We start from the raw sequence: 17,176 nt of genomic DNA on the forward strand, positions 1-17,176 counted from the left end.
AGCTTTAAAGAAAGAAAAACAATTTGGCCACAGATAATTTCACCTCTTTAAGCTAAGGGTCTTGGCAGACTCAAAGGTTCTTCTCTTGGCTGTCACACTGGTGTGATTACACAGCAATTCATACTCCCTGTACACTGGACTGTAATAGAAAAAGATTTCATCATCTCCTCCATAATCCTTGTTAAGCATGCTGTTTTTGTTATGAAGCAGTAAGTTCATGGCTCCCTCTGATGTGACATGGCAATATGAGAATCCACGGTCAGTAACTCTGGCCTTGAATTTTTCATGTTCTGAAATGGTATCACTGTAGCGGCCTGTGTTCCTGGAAAAGTTGTTATGGAAACTTCATTACAGCTTTTCTAAAAATGAACAAACAAAACCCCAAGCAAAACCTTTTTAGAATTCCAAATACTTTGTTAATTTAAAAATTGTGTTACAGCATTTTCTCATGAGTTAATTTTAGAAATTTGGTATGCAGATTGCTGCAGTCATGTGCGAGTTTATGCAGTACATAAAGGTTGGTTATGGACCAGGCATATATAATGAGGTCTCATTCTGTGTCAGACCTTTGCTAGTGACAGACACAAGCTGGATGTGCAGTAGAGGCCCCACACGTGACCACCCTGCCTGAGCAAATTCAGTAACAAGGGGAGAAAGTGCCACGTGCAAGGATGAATGACACAAATAAAGAGGGAAGGAAAAAAGGGAGTAGAGCAGCATAAAGTTTTTTTGTGAAGTCTGTTCAAAATTCTGACCAGTCTGAAAGCCCCAAGGGGTTGTTGGATTTGGTTGGATCTTGTGTGTGATTGCAGTTTTTCTCTAGGCAGGGTAGATTTTGAAAGACATCCCTAGACTAGGATGGTCCTATTTTATTTTTTTCCCTACTGTGGTGGGTTCTGGCATTGTATTTCTTTAGTCTAGTGCTGCACAGCTGCACAAGGAGAGTTTCATTTTTATGGAGTCTTCATATATTTGTGATTTTATTTATTTTTTTATTTTAAAGTTGTAATATAATTTCTTCACCATGATCAGTGATAAATACTGTGTTTAATGAAAATTTTTTAGGGGTTTTATTTTTGGTTCTGTTTTCCATCTTTTATTGTTACCTTATGTTGTCAAGGAAGTTTTCAGAGGAAAGAGAAAATCCAAGTAAATGCAATGTATTCCCTCTACAGGATTTATGAACGTGTCATTGATCCCCCAGAAACGAATTTGACACCTGAAAGCAATTTATGGCTCGGACAGAGAAACAGGAAACATGGTTTCTTTAAGGTAAGCAGATATGACATGGCACGGGAAGAAGGAAAGTAATGATGGGTCAACAAGATACTTCCAATCAGTTGTCTGAGACTCATGCAATATGATACGTATGAAGTTTGGTAGGAACTGTGGACAGTTTGTAAACAGCTTGTTTACAAGGTAAAAGTTTCTGGTATTTATTCCAGTTTTGGATAACAAGCCACAGTGCAAGTGTTCATCTGTGAAAGGAGTCTATAGAGCAGCAATAGGCCAATCTGCCTATCCTCAGTCTGGGCATGGATTTGTTGCCACGGTGATTTACCACCCACTCGGCTTCCCTGTGAAGCCGTCAGTTCCTAAGACAATTTTACAAGTTGCCTCTTTTCTGAGGATGTCTCCACAAAGTCCCCAGATTTCCAACAAGCTAGGATAATTATGCTAAACTTACTTCAGCATAGTAGGTAACAATTTTAATTGTGAGACAGAGGTAAAAGCCAAGTTTTAACTTAAATGATAGTCTGAGGGTTGCACTGAACCTAGAGTGCATTTCATCCTCCAGCAGCTGAGCTGTCACTGTGAAGTGAAATTGATAGTATTATTTTATTCTACAGCTGTTGGTTTTTTACCTCAGCTGCTTCCCACTATTCCACAGATGGTAAACATATGTTTATAGCTACACAGGAAAAGGAAGAAGTTATATTGGAGTCACCCATCTTAAATTCTTATTTTATGCAGGCAGTCAGAGCCTCAGAACTCTGGGATATTATATGTTTGTAAATTAATATTTCTACGTGTTAACACTTTGGAAACAGCAGGGTAGCTAATGATATGCTAATGAACTGACAATTTTTATTGATCATAATGAAAGCCGACAAGTGCCTTACTTTGCTTTATGCATGCTTGAATATTTTACTAACTTTCTTCAGGGCAGAAATATAATTGGTTGTGGTTTTTTTAATCCTGCTTGAGAGTTTCAGAAGTCTTACTTTTTTATGTTACTCATTGCAAAAACTTGGGATTTTGCCAGTCTGTGAAGAGTACACATCTCTTTCCATGTATTTATATGCTCAGCAGGATCTCCCTTTCTTTTTCAGAGCAATTTGTTTCACTGTTTCAGCATATAAAAAAATAGATATATTTTCCTTAATGTAAACAGAGATCTGCAGGGAAATAAGAGCATTAAAAAAGAATTAGCATTTTTGTATGTGTGTTGGAGCCATGAAAATGTGCATAGGGAAAAGCACTGGATACTGTTCTGAATATCGTCTCTGCCATTCCTGAAGTTTTCTTATTTTAATGATAATTAATTGTTGTTTCTCTCCATAAACGAGTAGCATTAAAGCACATTTTGGTCATATTCTCATACCTATATTAGGTTTTAATTCTTTGGTATATCAGAAGGGGCAGGAGGGGGTATGATAGTCCTAAGTCACTGTCCAGCAGCAGCAATTTTTTGTGTCTGTGCTTTTGTTCCACATCATTATTTACAGTGATTATTCCACAAGCAGTCCTGCTGTGCCTGTGGCTGTGCTGGGGAATGAAGTGCTCAGTGGTGTTATCAGGGGAACTGAAGTCTCACCCCTTGCTCCTGGTATCTCTTGCTGGTTGTAACTTGCCTGACATGGCCAAGCACTCGGAATTCAGCCAAGACAGTGGTTGTAGCACAGCAGTGGTGGGAGCAAGTTTGGAGCAGGCTTAGGAGAGCTTTTCTGTTGGCTTTGAAGGCAATCCCATGAACTACTTAGTTTGAAAGCTATGTGCTGACCCTTCAGGTTTGTTTGTGCAGCTGTCCCGACTCTGTCCAGGACAGGGTTAATTTTCGCAGTAGCTGGGAGGGAGCATGGCTGGGACATGGAGGTTATTCTATACCCCCTCATGCAATTGCAGGGGGTGAGGAGAACACCTCTTCCAAGGAGAAATGGTTCCTTCTGGTCGAGAAAACACAGTGGAAGGAGCCATCCAGTATTGTTATTACTGGGAATGCTTGTTGTGTGAATAATATCTTTTCTATACCTTTTGTTACTGATACTGTTACTGTTAGTTTTTTTATCTCATCGCTCTGTGATCTTCACCTTTTGTGCCTCCAGTTCTCAACTCCTTCCTACCACAGCAGGGAGGGGTAGAGGAAGGGAATTGAGAGAGAACAGCCTGGGGCTTGGGAGACTCTTGGTGGGGATACTGAACTGGGGAGTACCGTTCCTAAAGCAGGACAGCCTTAACTGGTGGCCAATGTGTGGTACGAAGGGTGGAAATAACAGAGCCTGAGCAGGTTGAAAGCTAATTTGATTTAAGCTTCTGTGGTATTAGGTATGGAGCACTGGCCACAATGTTGCTTGGCTTGTTCATGTGGGTGTGATGCCTAAGCCTGTATCTATTCCCTGATGTGCCCCTCGCTATGTTCTTTTTCAGTGTAGGGAGAGGGATCAGGATTGCTTTGTTGCTGTACTGTGTGATATCTGCTTATGACTTGATAACATCAAGGGCAATGAGGATCATTTTGGATGTTTGTGTGTTCAGTGTTGCTCTCCTACCCTTACCTCAGGTGCTTATGTGGGGAGTCCATTAATAATCATAACCAGTCCGTGGGGCCAAGAGGGGAGGATGATTTTCCACAGCTTTTCATCCCCTTTCCCTCCTTCAGGCCTGTTAAACAGCTTTTGAGAATTTTGAATTTCATTCGGATGTTAAGGAAAGTACGTTCTTGTTGCAATGTCTGCTGTGTTTTCTCAGTATGGTTTACAGTACCATGTTTAGAGTCAGGACAGAGATTTCTGGGAGGTTCATTCAGAGATCTGCCCCGAGGGGCAATAATCATGAATGTCATGGAACGTGGGAGTAAATGGGCTGGTATTTAGAGAAATTCTCCAGTGTTTTGGGAGTTCACCCCTGAACAGCTACAGGACTCTGATAAAGTGACAGTATTTGCAAGAAGAATGCTATGGTGACTCCAGAGAGGAGCAACTTGAGCAAAGGCAAACCGCTCCATGGAAGGAGGACCTGGGTCCTGGGTGGGTAATGCAGAGACAGGGAAACAATGTGTACCACAAGGGGATTTGACTGACTATAGAAATGATACCTGTGACTGTGTATATTTATGTATCTGTATCTATATAGTTGGAGGGTGTAGGATCTGGGTGGGACATAAGTGGTGTAGAATAAGAGATGGATAAATTAAGGCCGTCGTCGTTTATGAATGGTACTCCCCAATTCAGTAACCTCCCACCAAGAGTCTCTCAAATCCCACCAAATCACACCTTGATTTCTCACGCCTCCTTTCCTTCCCCCTCCTCCCTGTGATGGAATGGAGTTCAGAATTGGAGACACAAAAGGTGAAGATGATGGGTGTAGATAAGAAAAAATTACTGGAAGGAGTGATGAGATAAGAAAATGAACAGTAACAGCAACAATATTATTAACAAAAGGTATAGGAAAAGAAATTATTTACCCAGATAAACATTCCTGATAATAGATGGTACCGGATGGCTCCCTCCTCCACATTTTCTTGACCATGAGGAACTCTTTCTCCATGGAAAAGAGAGTCCCTTCCCCTGCCTCCTGCAATGGTATGAGATGCTGTAGAATAATCACCATGTCCCAGCCATGCTCCCTCCCAGCTACTGCAGAAATTAACTCTGTGCTGGACAGAGCCAGGACAGCCACAGAAACTCAGGGTTTGTTTCAGGGCTAGAGAATACCATTATCATCAGGTTAGGAAGCTGAAGCAAATGCAACTGAATGGAGAAAAAGAGTGCTGCCAGATATCCATGGAACACTCTCTAGGATGGATCTGATTGCTGCCAGGATCAGAATTACCTGCAGAATTTGCTTTATTGCTGAGGAGAACCCTTCCCCCTAAGGGTCCCCCCAAAGAGCTACTGCAGAAATGAGCTTATTAATGCATCGGTGAGAAGGTGATTTATGTTGCAAGACAGTAGTTTTCATAACTACTAGAGCAGGCTCTATTGATCCTGCTCATGTCTGGGGATTGTGTATTAGGTGCTTGAGAAGCATATTGGTATTTTTATTGCACAGTATCATGTATATAATTTATATAGTCATATGCCTCTGTAATAATTTTGGACTCAGTGTTGTATGGACGGTGAAACTAAACGTAGTGCTGAGGGCAGCGTTCAGGTGCCTGGCATGGCTGCCCTGAGTGGAGCAGCACAGTGCTGATGGAGTGGAAGTCTGGGCGTGTTGGCATGGCTTTGCCAAGGCACAGGAGTTCCAGGCATGTCTGCTGGTGCCACCGCGGAGAGCCTTTCGCAGCACTGGCCAGTGCAACTTGCACAGCTGTTTGGCTCACATTATCTCTGTGGGAGAAGTAGGTTTTAAAGAGGATGAAAGGCAATGGAAGAAATGAAAATGCAGAAGTGGAGAGCTCACGGAATATATGAGCCTTTTCACAGAATGTGGGAGGACTGTTCTATTTAGTAGATATCTGAGAAGTGCAATAAACTGGGCTTTTTGCATTATGTTCTCATGGAATGGGCTTGATATTTAGTGCTGCAGACCTGGATTTCATTTTGTAGCTGGTAATCTGCCTGCACCAGATGAAGGCTCTTCAAGCTAGTAAGTCCCGATGCTGTGCTGAAGCTTTGATTGTCATTAGCCAAATGTTTTTATTGATAACATAAAGGTGATGTCTGCTTGGGAAGGGAAAAACTGGAAAGATTTTGACCACTGACATCGCACTGTTAAGGACAAAATCCAAGCTCTTGGGAGCCTAGACTTAATGCTGAAGCAGGAATAATCAGAGTTTTTTCATATTCGTTACAATAATTATGGCTGTAATAAGTGTTTGCCTACAATGAAGTCTTTCTATTAAAAAAATACATCAGCAAAATTTCTGCCCTTGGAAAGTTTACTTCTGTGTTTGATCATAATTCTGTTTCAGATGGTTTACAGACCTAGAAGTCATCTGTGCTAGTGAACTGAAGTTCATATTCTTATGTTTTTCCAAAGTAATATGCTTCCATGTAGCCAGAAATTAAGACACATAAAATAGTTGTGTTTCCTCTTCAGGCTGTGTCTAAATGCGAATCTGTCCAAAAGACAATTGAGCAGTATGACTCTGATGCAACAAACACATTTGAAGTTGACGATGCACCTAAAAAACAACAACAAAAAAACCAACAAAAAAACCCCAACCTCCTCCCCCCAAAAAAACCCCAACCCCCAAAACCCAAAAACCAAACCAAACAAAAAACCCCAAAAAACAAAAACAAGCAAACAAAAAAAACCTGAAGAAAAAAATCACTTCTCTCTGGATGGTGTCTCATTAGTTAGGTGATATAGTCTGGTGGAACTTCATAATCTCATTTACTCTTGGTTGAGCTTTTCACTGCAGAGGCTTAAGTCTTGAAATATATTTTTATGCCTCACCTTCTAATTTCTCACTGATGACTGCTGACAGAAAGTATGTAAAATGGCTTTCAGGATGTTCCATTTCCAGTGACAGTATTACTTCTCATTACTTATGGTTTCATTATTCTCATAGATGAAAAGGTTAATAAATGTATGTACTTATGCAAGAAAGACAGGGTGATCTGGTTATCTCTATTAATATTTTCAGTTAATATTTGATCATGAGACAGCAAGCAGGAAACAGTGCTTGCTGATTACATTCTGCTCTTTTAACAGATGATATAAATGTTAAATGTTACTTGCCAGGCTTTAAGGACTATCTGAGGCCTCTATTTATGGGTGGAGATTGAGTGCCTATGAGCAAGTGATGATGTCCTTGGTCTGCAAAATTCACTCTATTGCAATTTAACTGAAAATTAAAGCACAGTCTGGCAAATCAGTAATTTTAATTAGATAGTAACTGCTGCCATGATAAATTTCTTTTCAGATGAAATAAATTTTTCTGTGTCTGTGAGGACATAGAGCTGTGTCACTGATGCCTTAAGGCATCATCACAACATCTGACTAACAGAGGAAGTGCAAATATCAGCACTAGAGATCCTTTGATTTCCCTTGCTCCTCTCCCTTAGTGGCCACGACATTATTAAAGCCAGTGGATCCTGTGAAGTAAGTACATTGCACAGTCAAAGATGCAGCAAAAGCTTCATCCTGAGCTTAAAAGAACAAACACAAGCTTCAGCATTTTCTGGACTGTCTGAAGTGTCCAGGGTTCTTTAGGGCCTGGGTGTGCAGGGACACTGGCCATCTGCTGCTTCCACTGGGGATGTCCTTGCAGGGCGGGGACGGTGCAGGGTGCAGCAGGCACTGGACCTGTGGGTTCTGCCTCCCCACTGTCATGCCTGGTTTGGTTTAGGAGCCCCATACAACCTGCACTGACTGGCTCTGACCTTCTGCCAGTCCTGCACAGGGCATCTCTATCTGCCTGGGCTAGAGAGAGGATTTAATTCTGGCTGATGGCACGATTACCCAAACTGCCTGTTGAGATACAGAGCAGCTAGGAGGCTTAATGAAACCAAGCAATGGAAGTGTAAACTGTTACTTACATCTGGCACTATGTACTTGTCTTTTCAGTGTTTGATTTCACAGCCTTATTTGGCTAAAAAAATAAAGAGTTTTACTGTGTTTTCTTTTTGTCTTTTGGAAAAGTGTGTCATCGGCTTGAGCAATGGATATTATTTCACTGCTTTTTTCACCAGTCTCACCCCATTTAAAGACATTTAAGCAGCTTATATTTGGTGATTACTAAAGACAAAGCAGTATTATCGCTGTAATATCCAAACACTCAGAAAGATAGGAGGAGTTGTTCTATTTTGTTCATCTTCAGTTATTTTCCTCACAAGTAGAGTGAGCTGGTAATCTTTTTTTGTATCCACTGAAGAAATGACTTGTGAAAGAGCTTGTACAAATTTAAGTAAATGTTTGTAATCTGTATTACCAGTTTTCTCTTCTTTTATAAAGGGTATTATTCAAGATGTGAAAATCATCTTTATACCTAATGGATATATAACACAGTGTCCTAATCTGAATCGCAGTAAGTAGCAATCTTTTTATTCTCTCTGTTTTAGATTTTTCATACAGATTGTTTCTTTGCTTAAAAAATAATACTTTCAGGCTTGTTATTTTTGCATGTGCTGACTTCCGGAAGGCAAAAATTCCATATAAACAGATTCAGATAAATCTAGTATGATAGATTGTTGGTTATTTATGGTTTATTGTGTCTTTCCTTCTCTTCTTTTCTGTTTCTTTTTAATCTTTCTCTATTGAGCATGCCCAACCTGCAGTGATTTCTTAAGTCTGGTGCAAGGAATCATGGATTTGCAAGAACTCCTGGCAAAAATGACTGCAAAAGTAGGTACCTAAGCTTTTTCGTTAGTTGCCCATTTCCTTCCTTTCCTTCCCTAAGACAAAGATATTCCATATGCCATTCCTTATACCATGAAAATTATTCCAAATGTTCATAGTAGAGTCATTTTTTTTCTTACTGTCTGCATAGTCTTATGGATATGGCTCCATGGTTGTTTCTTAAACTTAATAATGTTTCTGTTCTCTGCTTTATTATTTGTAAGGTAGTGACAAAATACACAGAGTCTGATGTTTTGTAAGAAGCCTTAGCTTGGTTTCCCTTTTCATGCTGAGGAATAAATGCAGAAACAAAAGAGTGAAATTCCTCAACAATTTTCTCACCATGTGATGCTGTCAGAGGGGAGATGTTTTCTTGTGGGAAGTCCTGTGAAGTCTTCAGGACTGGTGTAGTCTCCTTCCTGGGAATTGAAATGAGGCCCCAAAATGAAAATGCCTGTGAACCTGCTGACTGTGCTAACCTTGATATCACTTTTGATCAATGGTTTTTATCAGTGTAAAAGTTAATTCAGCTCCAGGTGATGTGGTGTGTGCTTGGGTTTGGTTTTTTTTTCCTTCCTTCTCCTCCCTCCCCCCCCCCCCCCCAGTTGGATCATGAATAGGATGAATGGGAATCTATAGAGTTGGGGATTTTTTGTTTGTTTGGGATTTTGGAAATTTTCTTTAGGCTCTGCTCCTACAGTACACAGGCAACCTCAGTGTTAGCCAAGGCCCTTCAGCAAGGCTGTGCTGAAGTGTTGGGATAGGAAACTGTGTTTTAGAGGTGACCAAACCCTTGATCTGTGTCAAAGGAGAATATGAACACTCTTTGAGGTTAATGTTGGTGAACCATCTGGTTTGTGGTGGAGGGCAGTTAACTGTCTCTCTTGAAACAGCACTTAAATGTTAATTACTTAGATTTAAGTGCAAATGCAACCAACCTGTAGATGCCCTTACTCTGAGAGTAGTTACTGTAGGAATTTCCAGAACAGGATTTGCATAGCAGTGCTGCTTGTGTAAAAACATTATACTGTTTACTGCACTGCCTTGAAATGCTCTTTCCCTTCCCAACAGGAAAGGGGAAACTGTTTTTTGGAGAGTGTGTGCATTATCCTGGCAGTCCTCTTACTCAGCTGACATGCTTTGGACAGGCTGGATCCGAATGCGAAATGTGAAGCTTTTAGTTCAGTTTTCTGCTTGTACTGTGAAAGGGAGGCAATTATTTTGAGCCCTGCTGGTGGTATGAGCAAGTTCCAATTATGCAGTGTACTGAGTAACTTGCTTTCTCTGATGTTAATTATAATTTTGCTTGCTAGTACTTTATGAGGGGAAGCAAATAACACAGTATTTGTACTGCAAAGACTCTGTGCTTTCATAAAGTGGTGCTGGCATAATCCTTCATTGCAAATTCCTTTTCTGTTACAGCAGTCCACTGACTGTTTTGTTGCAGTTGTTTCCTGTTGTCCAGGAAAAATGCATGCAGAAGGAAAGAAAATTAACTTGGTAGACAAATGCAAGTTTAAAATGGGGAGTCTGCAGGGAAGCATTAAGATTTGTATCTGCCTTTTAAGTCCTAGCCACAACAGCTGCAAGTGGTACTAATGCAGATACAAGTATATTTTGTGGGGATGATGCATGTCAAGGCTTTGCAGGGCTGTGCAGCTGCCCACAGAGATCCTGTTTGGCAGGGCAGGTGGTTAGAGGAGGGCTTGCTCATGTACAGCAGCAAAGATCCCTACAGATCTGCACCAACAGATGCAGAGCACGAACAAGATGTTTTGAAAAGTGGTTTGGTGTGTAGTTGTTGCTTTTAGGCTCCTCTATATCCAGGATTTCATCCTCTCTCTCAGTCTGTGTTTGGTTACAGCTGTATCTTGGCACTGAACAGATGAGCAAGTGTTGTTTGCAATGAATGTGTATGTGCAGTTTATAGAAATTAAAATTATGGAGACTCAGGGCTGGGCTTCCCTGGGAAGGAAGTATCTGGCTACTGGTTTCAGACTCAAATAATTTTAGTAGCTGTGCAAGTTATGCAGAATGACAGCAGGAAAGGAAGGTTCCCTCCTGCTTGGGCTGTACCTCTCCTGAGTCTGGTGGGCTCAGGATGGGACACAGGGCCTATGTAAGTGCTCCAGCAGAGCACTGTCTATAGCAGGTTGTCACAGAATGCTATGAAGGGAGCATTTGATCATGACTTGTAGCAAGCTAACCACCCTTATGTCCTCTTCTTACCTATGTTTTGTAAAGACATATAAAGACTAATAAATTCTAGCATTTAAAACTTATTTTATTTTTGTCATAATTTGAATTAATTTTGAATCTTTCCAGTAGATATCTTCAATTGATTTAATCTTGTGTCCTTAAGTAGAGACACACTGTATGTCAGGGTGTTAGAATCTGGCTAAAATGTTAATTTGCTGCAGGAGAAAAGGATTGTGTTACATTGCAGCATTCCCTACTGCTGTGCTAGAGTACTGTTAGTTCCTCTTTAAAAATAATGGCTAAAATAATTCATGTGGCTTTAACAATCTGCTGAGATCAGTCTGGGCATCTCCTGCACTTCTCTGAGTGGAATATAACTTCTTTTGGTAAATTATGAGCCTCCACTAGGGTGTGCTTTGTATTCAGATGTGTTTGTTACATGAAGACTTCCAGCCCAAAACTTTCTACTGAGTCTTTCCTTGCTGGAGGTGAGAAAGGTTCAAGCTTGACTTTGATTAAAATCAAGAAAAATTAAGCAGCTGAGTTCATTTATGGACTAGGCAGTCTGGTTTATTTGCGTCATGGGTTTATACAGCCAGGAATAGTTCTATGAATCACAAAATTTTCCATGTAAATTTTGACAGTCTGTTTTTTTTTTTTTTTTAAATTTTATTTTTATTTTTTTATTATTTATTTTGCCAGAAAAAAATACTTTTTTTAACAGAGTCCTGTCATCTTTCAGTTATTTGGATGGGCAGGGAAGGAATGCACATATTTACTGCTAAGTATTAAGCTTGTACTTCTGTTCTAACAGCAAGGCGTGTTCAGAGCTAGCCACAAGCTCAGGGTTTACTCCAGGAGCATGGTTTCTCCACTGATCATAGTGTGGGATGACCATGATCTAACTCCATCAAAACCTGAGGAATAGGATTAGTTTATACCTGCTGATTTCCTGGTTCAGTGTTTTGAAGATTGTAGTCAAAGCTGGTTTGGCTAAATATAAGTATACTGGTGTTTGCTTTTTTAAATAATGTGTTTAGTGTGTTTTTAAATAATGTGAATTGCAAAAATCTCATCAAGTTACTTTCATTTATAGTTAAATTATGCAGAAACAAGACTGAGTCAATTGGAAGACTGTCATTGTGAGAAGACTTGTCAAGTAAATGGATTGATCTACAGAGACAAAGACTCATGGGTTGAAGATGATCACTGCAGGAATTGCACATGCAAAGTAAGAATTTCTGAAGAGTTTCAAGGATAGGATCTAATGGAAATGTGAAAATGGCCTTTGAATACATAACGTTCACTCTGAGAATTATTATGTATTTAGTATGCATCTAGTGGCATTGTGGACAATAGAGAGGGAAATGGTAAAATAAATAAAATTTTGACATTGCTTATTTGTAAGCTTCATACATAAAATCTGCTTTCCCTTGACAATACTTTCTTATTTGTTCTAATTGTAGCTGTGAGGACTTGGGGTGAAGGGGTGGCATTGTGTTTGGATGGAATTGTTTTTACTGCAGTAGCTTTTTCAAAAAGGAGGCATTATTTTAATAGTATTCATAGATGCTTAGTTGCATCTTGCATTGTAACTTGCAGATTTGTTTTCAGCATTTATCAGAATGAAGAATACAAGGAACAGAAAGAGAATTAGTATGTAAAACTTGTATCTTTGAAATTATTTGATAAATATCTGAAGAGAGCCTTTGTTTACTCAAGAAAATAGAAGCCTGATTGTTAAAAATCTCAAAGATGATTGGAACAGTCTACAGAAAGTAGGGCTTATGTTCTTGACTTATGTTTTTCAGTTAATGCAGTTTGGGACTGGGGGGTAAAACCAGTAACGTATCAAAATGAGGCAGTTCACCTTCAGCTGCATTTGACTCATCTTGTAGCTGGGTGGGATTAAATTCGTTAGTGAAGGATGTGTTTGTAATGCAGAATGCTGTTTTCATTTACTTAAATAGTTTTTAGTGTTTTGTACAAAGTATTCTCTAATAGCAGTGGCAGTAGTTGAATTTTGTCTTAAAACCCTTTGCTTAGAGCGGAGTTGTGGAATGCCGGAGGATGTCCTGTCCCCCTCTTGAATGTCCCCCTGATGCCCTCCCAGTGCATGTGGAAAGTCAGTGCTGCAAAGTGTGCAAGGGTAAGTACATCACTCAGACCTCTCAGTTTTGCCTTCTATTTCAGCAGAGTTAAACTTGTCCTGGCAGCAGGCACATTTTGTAATGATTTTCAGAGGTCCTGGTAATTCAGGTAACATGAGTCATAGTGGCAAACATGATTTAAGAAGAAAATAAGTAATTGTTGAGAAATGAAGAAGCATTGGAAATTTCTGAGGTACTATTTTTACCTATTGTTAGTGTAAAATTATTCATCCTGTTGGGGGCTGGGAAGACTGACTTGGTTCCAGTTTGTATCTCCTGTTGGTGTTGAGGAGCATCAAGCCTATGGTCTGAACTTTCTTTTGTGATGAGTAACTAACCGAGCTGTTATCTTTTTGCCTCTCTTTTATTTGAAGTTAAAAGGCTGTTCTTCAAAATAAACATGACAATATCAGACCCGGGCTTAGTATCACTGTGTGGAGCCGTAGTTTGCTGTAATTAATTTCAAAATAAATTAATGAGAAGAAAGAAAAGCTAAGTAAATTTTGTGATCGGTGTTATTGTCAGCTTTCAGTTCCTTTTTCTGGAAACAAAATCTGTTAAGTAATGTTCATGGAAGGAATATTCAATATTTGTTACTTTAATACTAGTGCAAGGAACAAAGACAATTTATGTATTAATGTTTTAGCTGTATACTAATGCCAGTCGTACTTAAGAAGCACAAATTCTCTTTCCCCTGATCTGTTCTGGAAGATGAGTAAACTTCATGCATGAGCCTTTCAATAATTTATTAAGACAGGGATGTTGAATTATTTTAGGATTTATTAGGAAAATAATAACACTTTTTTAGCATTCTGTCACCCTTTTTCAGTCATTGAATTCATTAGTTCTGTGCACAAATATCCTTTAGCTGTGGTCTTGCACTTGCTCGTTTTTCTTACATAATCTCATTTCTCTCAGCTGTATGTCAGCATGAATATTCTGCATACTAAAAGGAGTTTACGAACAGAGTACTTGGGTGGTAAAATGACCATGCTGGCCTGTATTTCTTTGTCTCAAAATATTTTTATTTGTAACATTGAAAGTCGAGGAAGTTTTTTCATGAAACTGGATGCAGGCACAAGAGTCAAAATCTGACACAAAGAAATTGGAAGGCACAAAATTGTAGATTCAGTGTATACCCTCATGAGTAAACTGTTCCTGTTATTTGTAAGATGAACAATCAAACTTGCCTTTTGTCAGTGATTGGCACAAACTTGACTCGTTATTCTGACAAGAACTCAGCATGTCAGTCAATGGGAAGAGATGTATGGAAGTTGATTGAAATTGATTGTAAACGCCAGCTCCTTGACAAAATGATGTGCTAGGACCACAGTTAGTCACCTCTAGGTAGATAGTAGTAATTGCAGAGGTTTTCCAAAGAGCTGCACTGCAGGTGTTATTTTCTCTGTGCTTTTTCTATTTAGCTCTGATAGAACCATCAGTTGTAATTTGCTGTCTCTAGGGATTATTGAATGGCTGGGTTATTGGGCACTTTCCTGTCTTAGCTAAGGGTTAATGAACAAAGTAGCTCTAATGTCTGATTAAGGGGTTTAGGCAGTTCAGTTTTGATCCCTGCCACCTCGTGTTAGCATTTCAAATAATATTTGGCAAAATACTATAATTTTGTTTTAAATATCATTTTTCTGAATCAGACATTAACTTGCTTTCTGGTGTGTCCATTCTTGTCAGGAAAACAGACAGAAAGAAAAAGGAAATGTCTCTAGTTCATATTCTCCTAAAAATAGTTACTGGGATTCCTAATCTAAATGGAGCTTCCTCATCTGAAGTTTTCTTTAGAAGTGAGATCACAACAAGTCGGGCATAAAAACTAGGGCAGCTTTTGAAAAACAAAGAAAACTAGGATACCAAAAGGAAGAAGCCTGTTTTAAAATGCTTTAGCGATGATGAGAACCGAGTTATCCTGGAAATCATAAATCATTCTTTTTTTTTTTTGGAAGAAATGAGCATTTTCACAAAGAGTCATTAGAAGCAAATTGATGTCTGAAGGTTCATGAAGATTGATCTAGCAGTCTCTTTTGCTTAAAATTTGGGAATCAATCTGGCTGTGCTGCTGTGGAACTATTGGCATCACCTGTAAGAGGGACACACTTGCACCTGTGAGTGCTTCCCTTACCTGGGCACTCAGGAAGGAAATTGAGGTAAAACAGTCCTAGATAGTGTGTCTTTTGAGAACAGACTATGAACACTTCCACTGTGCATGTGGCTTGACTCTGCAAACTTTTGAAGTTCAATTGCAACATAGGATTCACATCTTTTAGCTTTCCTTTCAGGGTCCCAGGTCAGACTTTTACTGGCCAAGCACAGAAAGAGCTGAAATGCCACAGCAGGAAGTTATTTTATCAGTGTTTAGCATTGATCTGGCTAGTAATGTAGGGTGCTTTTATGCTGGATACTTGATTTGTGTGAGATTGAAACAGTCCAGCTGTTCTCTTTAATTGATGGATTTACTGTCCTTCTCTGGAATTGGAATTTAGACATGTAGTTGCATGGGGACTGTGATAATTCCGGTCATAACTGACCAAGCTGTTTGCTCCTGTGGCCCTGCTGCAGGTTGCCTTTTACATGGTGGCAGTAGTCCTGAACTAGTCCACTTTGCCTTGAAGTGAATGAGGAATGATCATGTGTTCCAGTCTGTTCATTTGTGGAGCCGCTTGTCTTTGGCAGAAGGGTCAAAACTTCAGAGAAGAATTTTGTAGTAGGAGCTCTCAGTTTCTTGGGAAATCTGCGTATTTCATGTATGCTTGAAGAATATTTTTCTGAAACAGATTTTTGCAGTTTGTTAATTTGGTACAGTCATTCGCTGCATCTGATCTGTTCGTGCAGTCCTCCATCAAGTTGAAGAGTTCACCTTTGTGCCCACAAAAAATGGGAAGGCTTAATTGAAATCTGTGCTTGTATTATTCTCATGATGAACTGTACTCTAATAAATGTCTCCAGTTCTTGAAGTAAGTCATGAGGACCTCTAGTAACACAAATACTGTAGCTACTCTACGCGATCTCAGTAGTGAAAATATTTTCTATTGAATGGTAGGGAGTTTAGTCCAGGACACATTGTCTATGCTCCTATTCCCTCTCTTTAGGTTGGGTGAAGATGCTACTTTTTCTTAAAATGAATTTATTGTTTGTTACTTTGTTTGTAATTATATGTGATACTGACTTCTGATGAAAGCAAAATGTATCATATTTTTAAAGTATTTGTATTTTTTCAGTGGATGTGAATACTGGTTTTACTTTCATGTTATACCTTGCATTTATTTGCTGCTTAAATACTGATTTAATTAATTTTTAATCTCCCTCCTCCTTCTCTCGAATTACAGCCAAGTGTATCTATGGAGGCAAAGTGCTAGCAGAAGGTCAACGAGTATTAACCAAGAGCTGCAGGGAATGTCGAGTAAGTTTCAGTTGCATAAACTTTTCCTGATTTTAAATGTATCTCTGGTGTTCAGAAGTGACAGTGTAAACTTAGTGCATTTCTTTAGGCTTCCTTCATGCAAATGTGACATCTGTTGTCTTGAAAAGGTGACCCTGAAGTCAGTGAAAGCCACAAATATGAAAACAAGGCAGGAATATGACCCTTGCAGGATAAGAAAAATATGGGCAAAATTATTTGGAAAGATGTTTTCTCTTATCTCTGCTTTCATGATCTTTAGGAAAAAAGTAACAGCATCTTGACCAAATGACTTGTTTCAGCCAAATTGCGAAAATTTGAAGCAACCTTCGTGTTATATTGTTTGAGTTACTCTATATTTCCCCTAGTATTGTTTAAATTATATATAGCTCTTCTAATAATTGAGGTAAATTACTGAGTATTGGAGCAGATTGAGGTCTTTCTTGGCAAATTCTTAACATTTGGACTATGACAGTATTTAAGAACACAGGTGAACGAAGGCTGTGTTAGATCTGTTCAGGGAGTGTTGGTGAATGTGCGTATAGGAAAAGATTACATTGATCTGGTTATTGTTGTGCTTGGAGCTGAGTGTACAGAGTAGCAATTTCATGTTCACTAATGGAAATGGACAATAACTGGCTGCAGATGTTGTGAAAACAGCTTGTTATGCAGAATTACTTTGCTATTGTTACCATTGAGCTGTATGGGGTGTTCAGCACTGCGTATACAAATACGTGGGCAAGGTCGTTGCCTTGGAAAGCAGACTAAGATGCCTGTTATTTATAATATGACATAGAATGTTTATTGGAGAGGGGGAGTACCTGTATGAAATGAGAACAGGAGTGTTTGCACATTAAAGTGAAACCAGAGAGAGTGACCTGAATTATGTCTGCGGAACTTCTCTGTGCTA

At 39.3% G+C, this 17,176-nt stretch overlaps 1 protein-coding gene across 1 annotated transcript in view; it reads left to right on the forward strand.

The window, feature by feature from the left end:
- NELL1 (neural EGFL like 1) overlaps positions 1-17,176 on the forward strand; it is a gene marked incomplete at both ends in the record, with an annotated part of 289,446 nt that overhangs the window by 62,066 nt on the left and 210,204 nt on the right. The window contains 6 exons of the mRNA XM_082283926.1: positions 1,176-1,272; positions 8,125-8,197; positions 8,432-8,514; positions 11,804-11,938; positions 12,754-12,856; positions 16,196-16,269. Of these exons, the coding sequence (XP_082140052.1) occupies positions 1,176-1,272; positions 8,125-8,197; positions 8,432-8,514; positions 11,804-11,938; positions 12,754-12,856; positions 16,196-16,269 (565 nt within the window). The remainder of the gene's footprint in view (positions 1-1,175; positions 1,273-8,124; positions 8,198-8,431; positions 8,515-11,803; positions 11,939-12,753; positions 12,857-16,195; positions 16,270-17,176) is intronic.

The sequence above is a fragment of the Coloeus monedula genome (genome assembly GCF_965178545.1).
Source record: "Coloeus monedula genome assembly, chromosome: 6".
Classification (NCBI taxonomy): domain Eukaryota; kingdom Metazoa; phylum Chordata; class Aves; order Passeriformes; family Corvidae; genus Coloeus; species Coloeus monedula.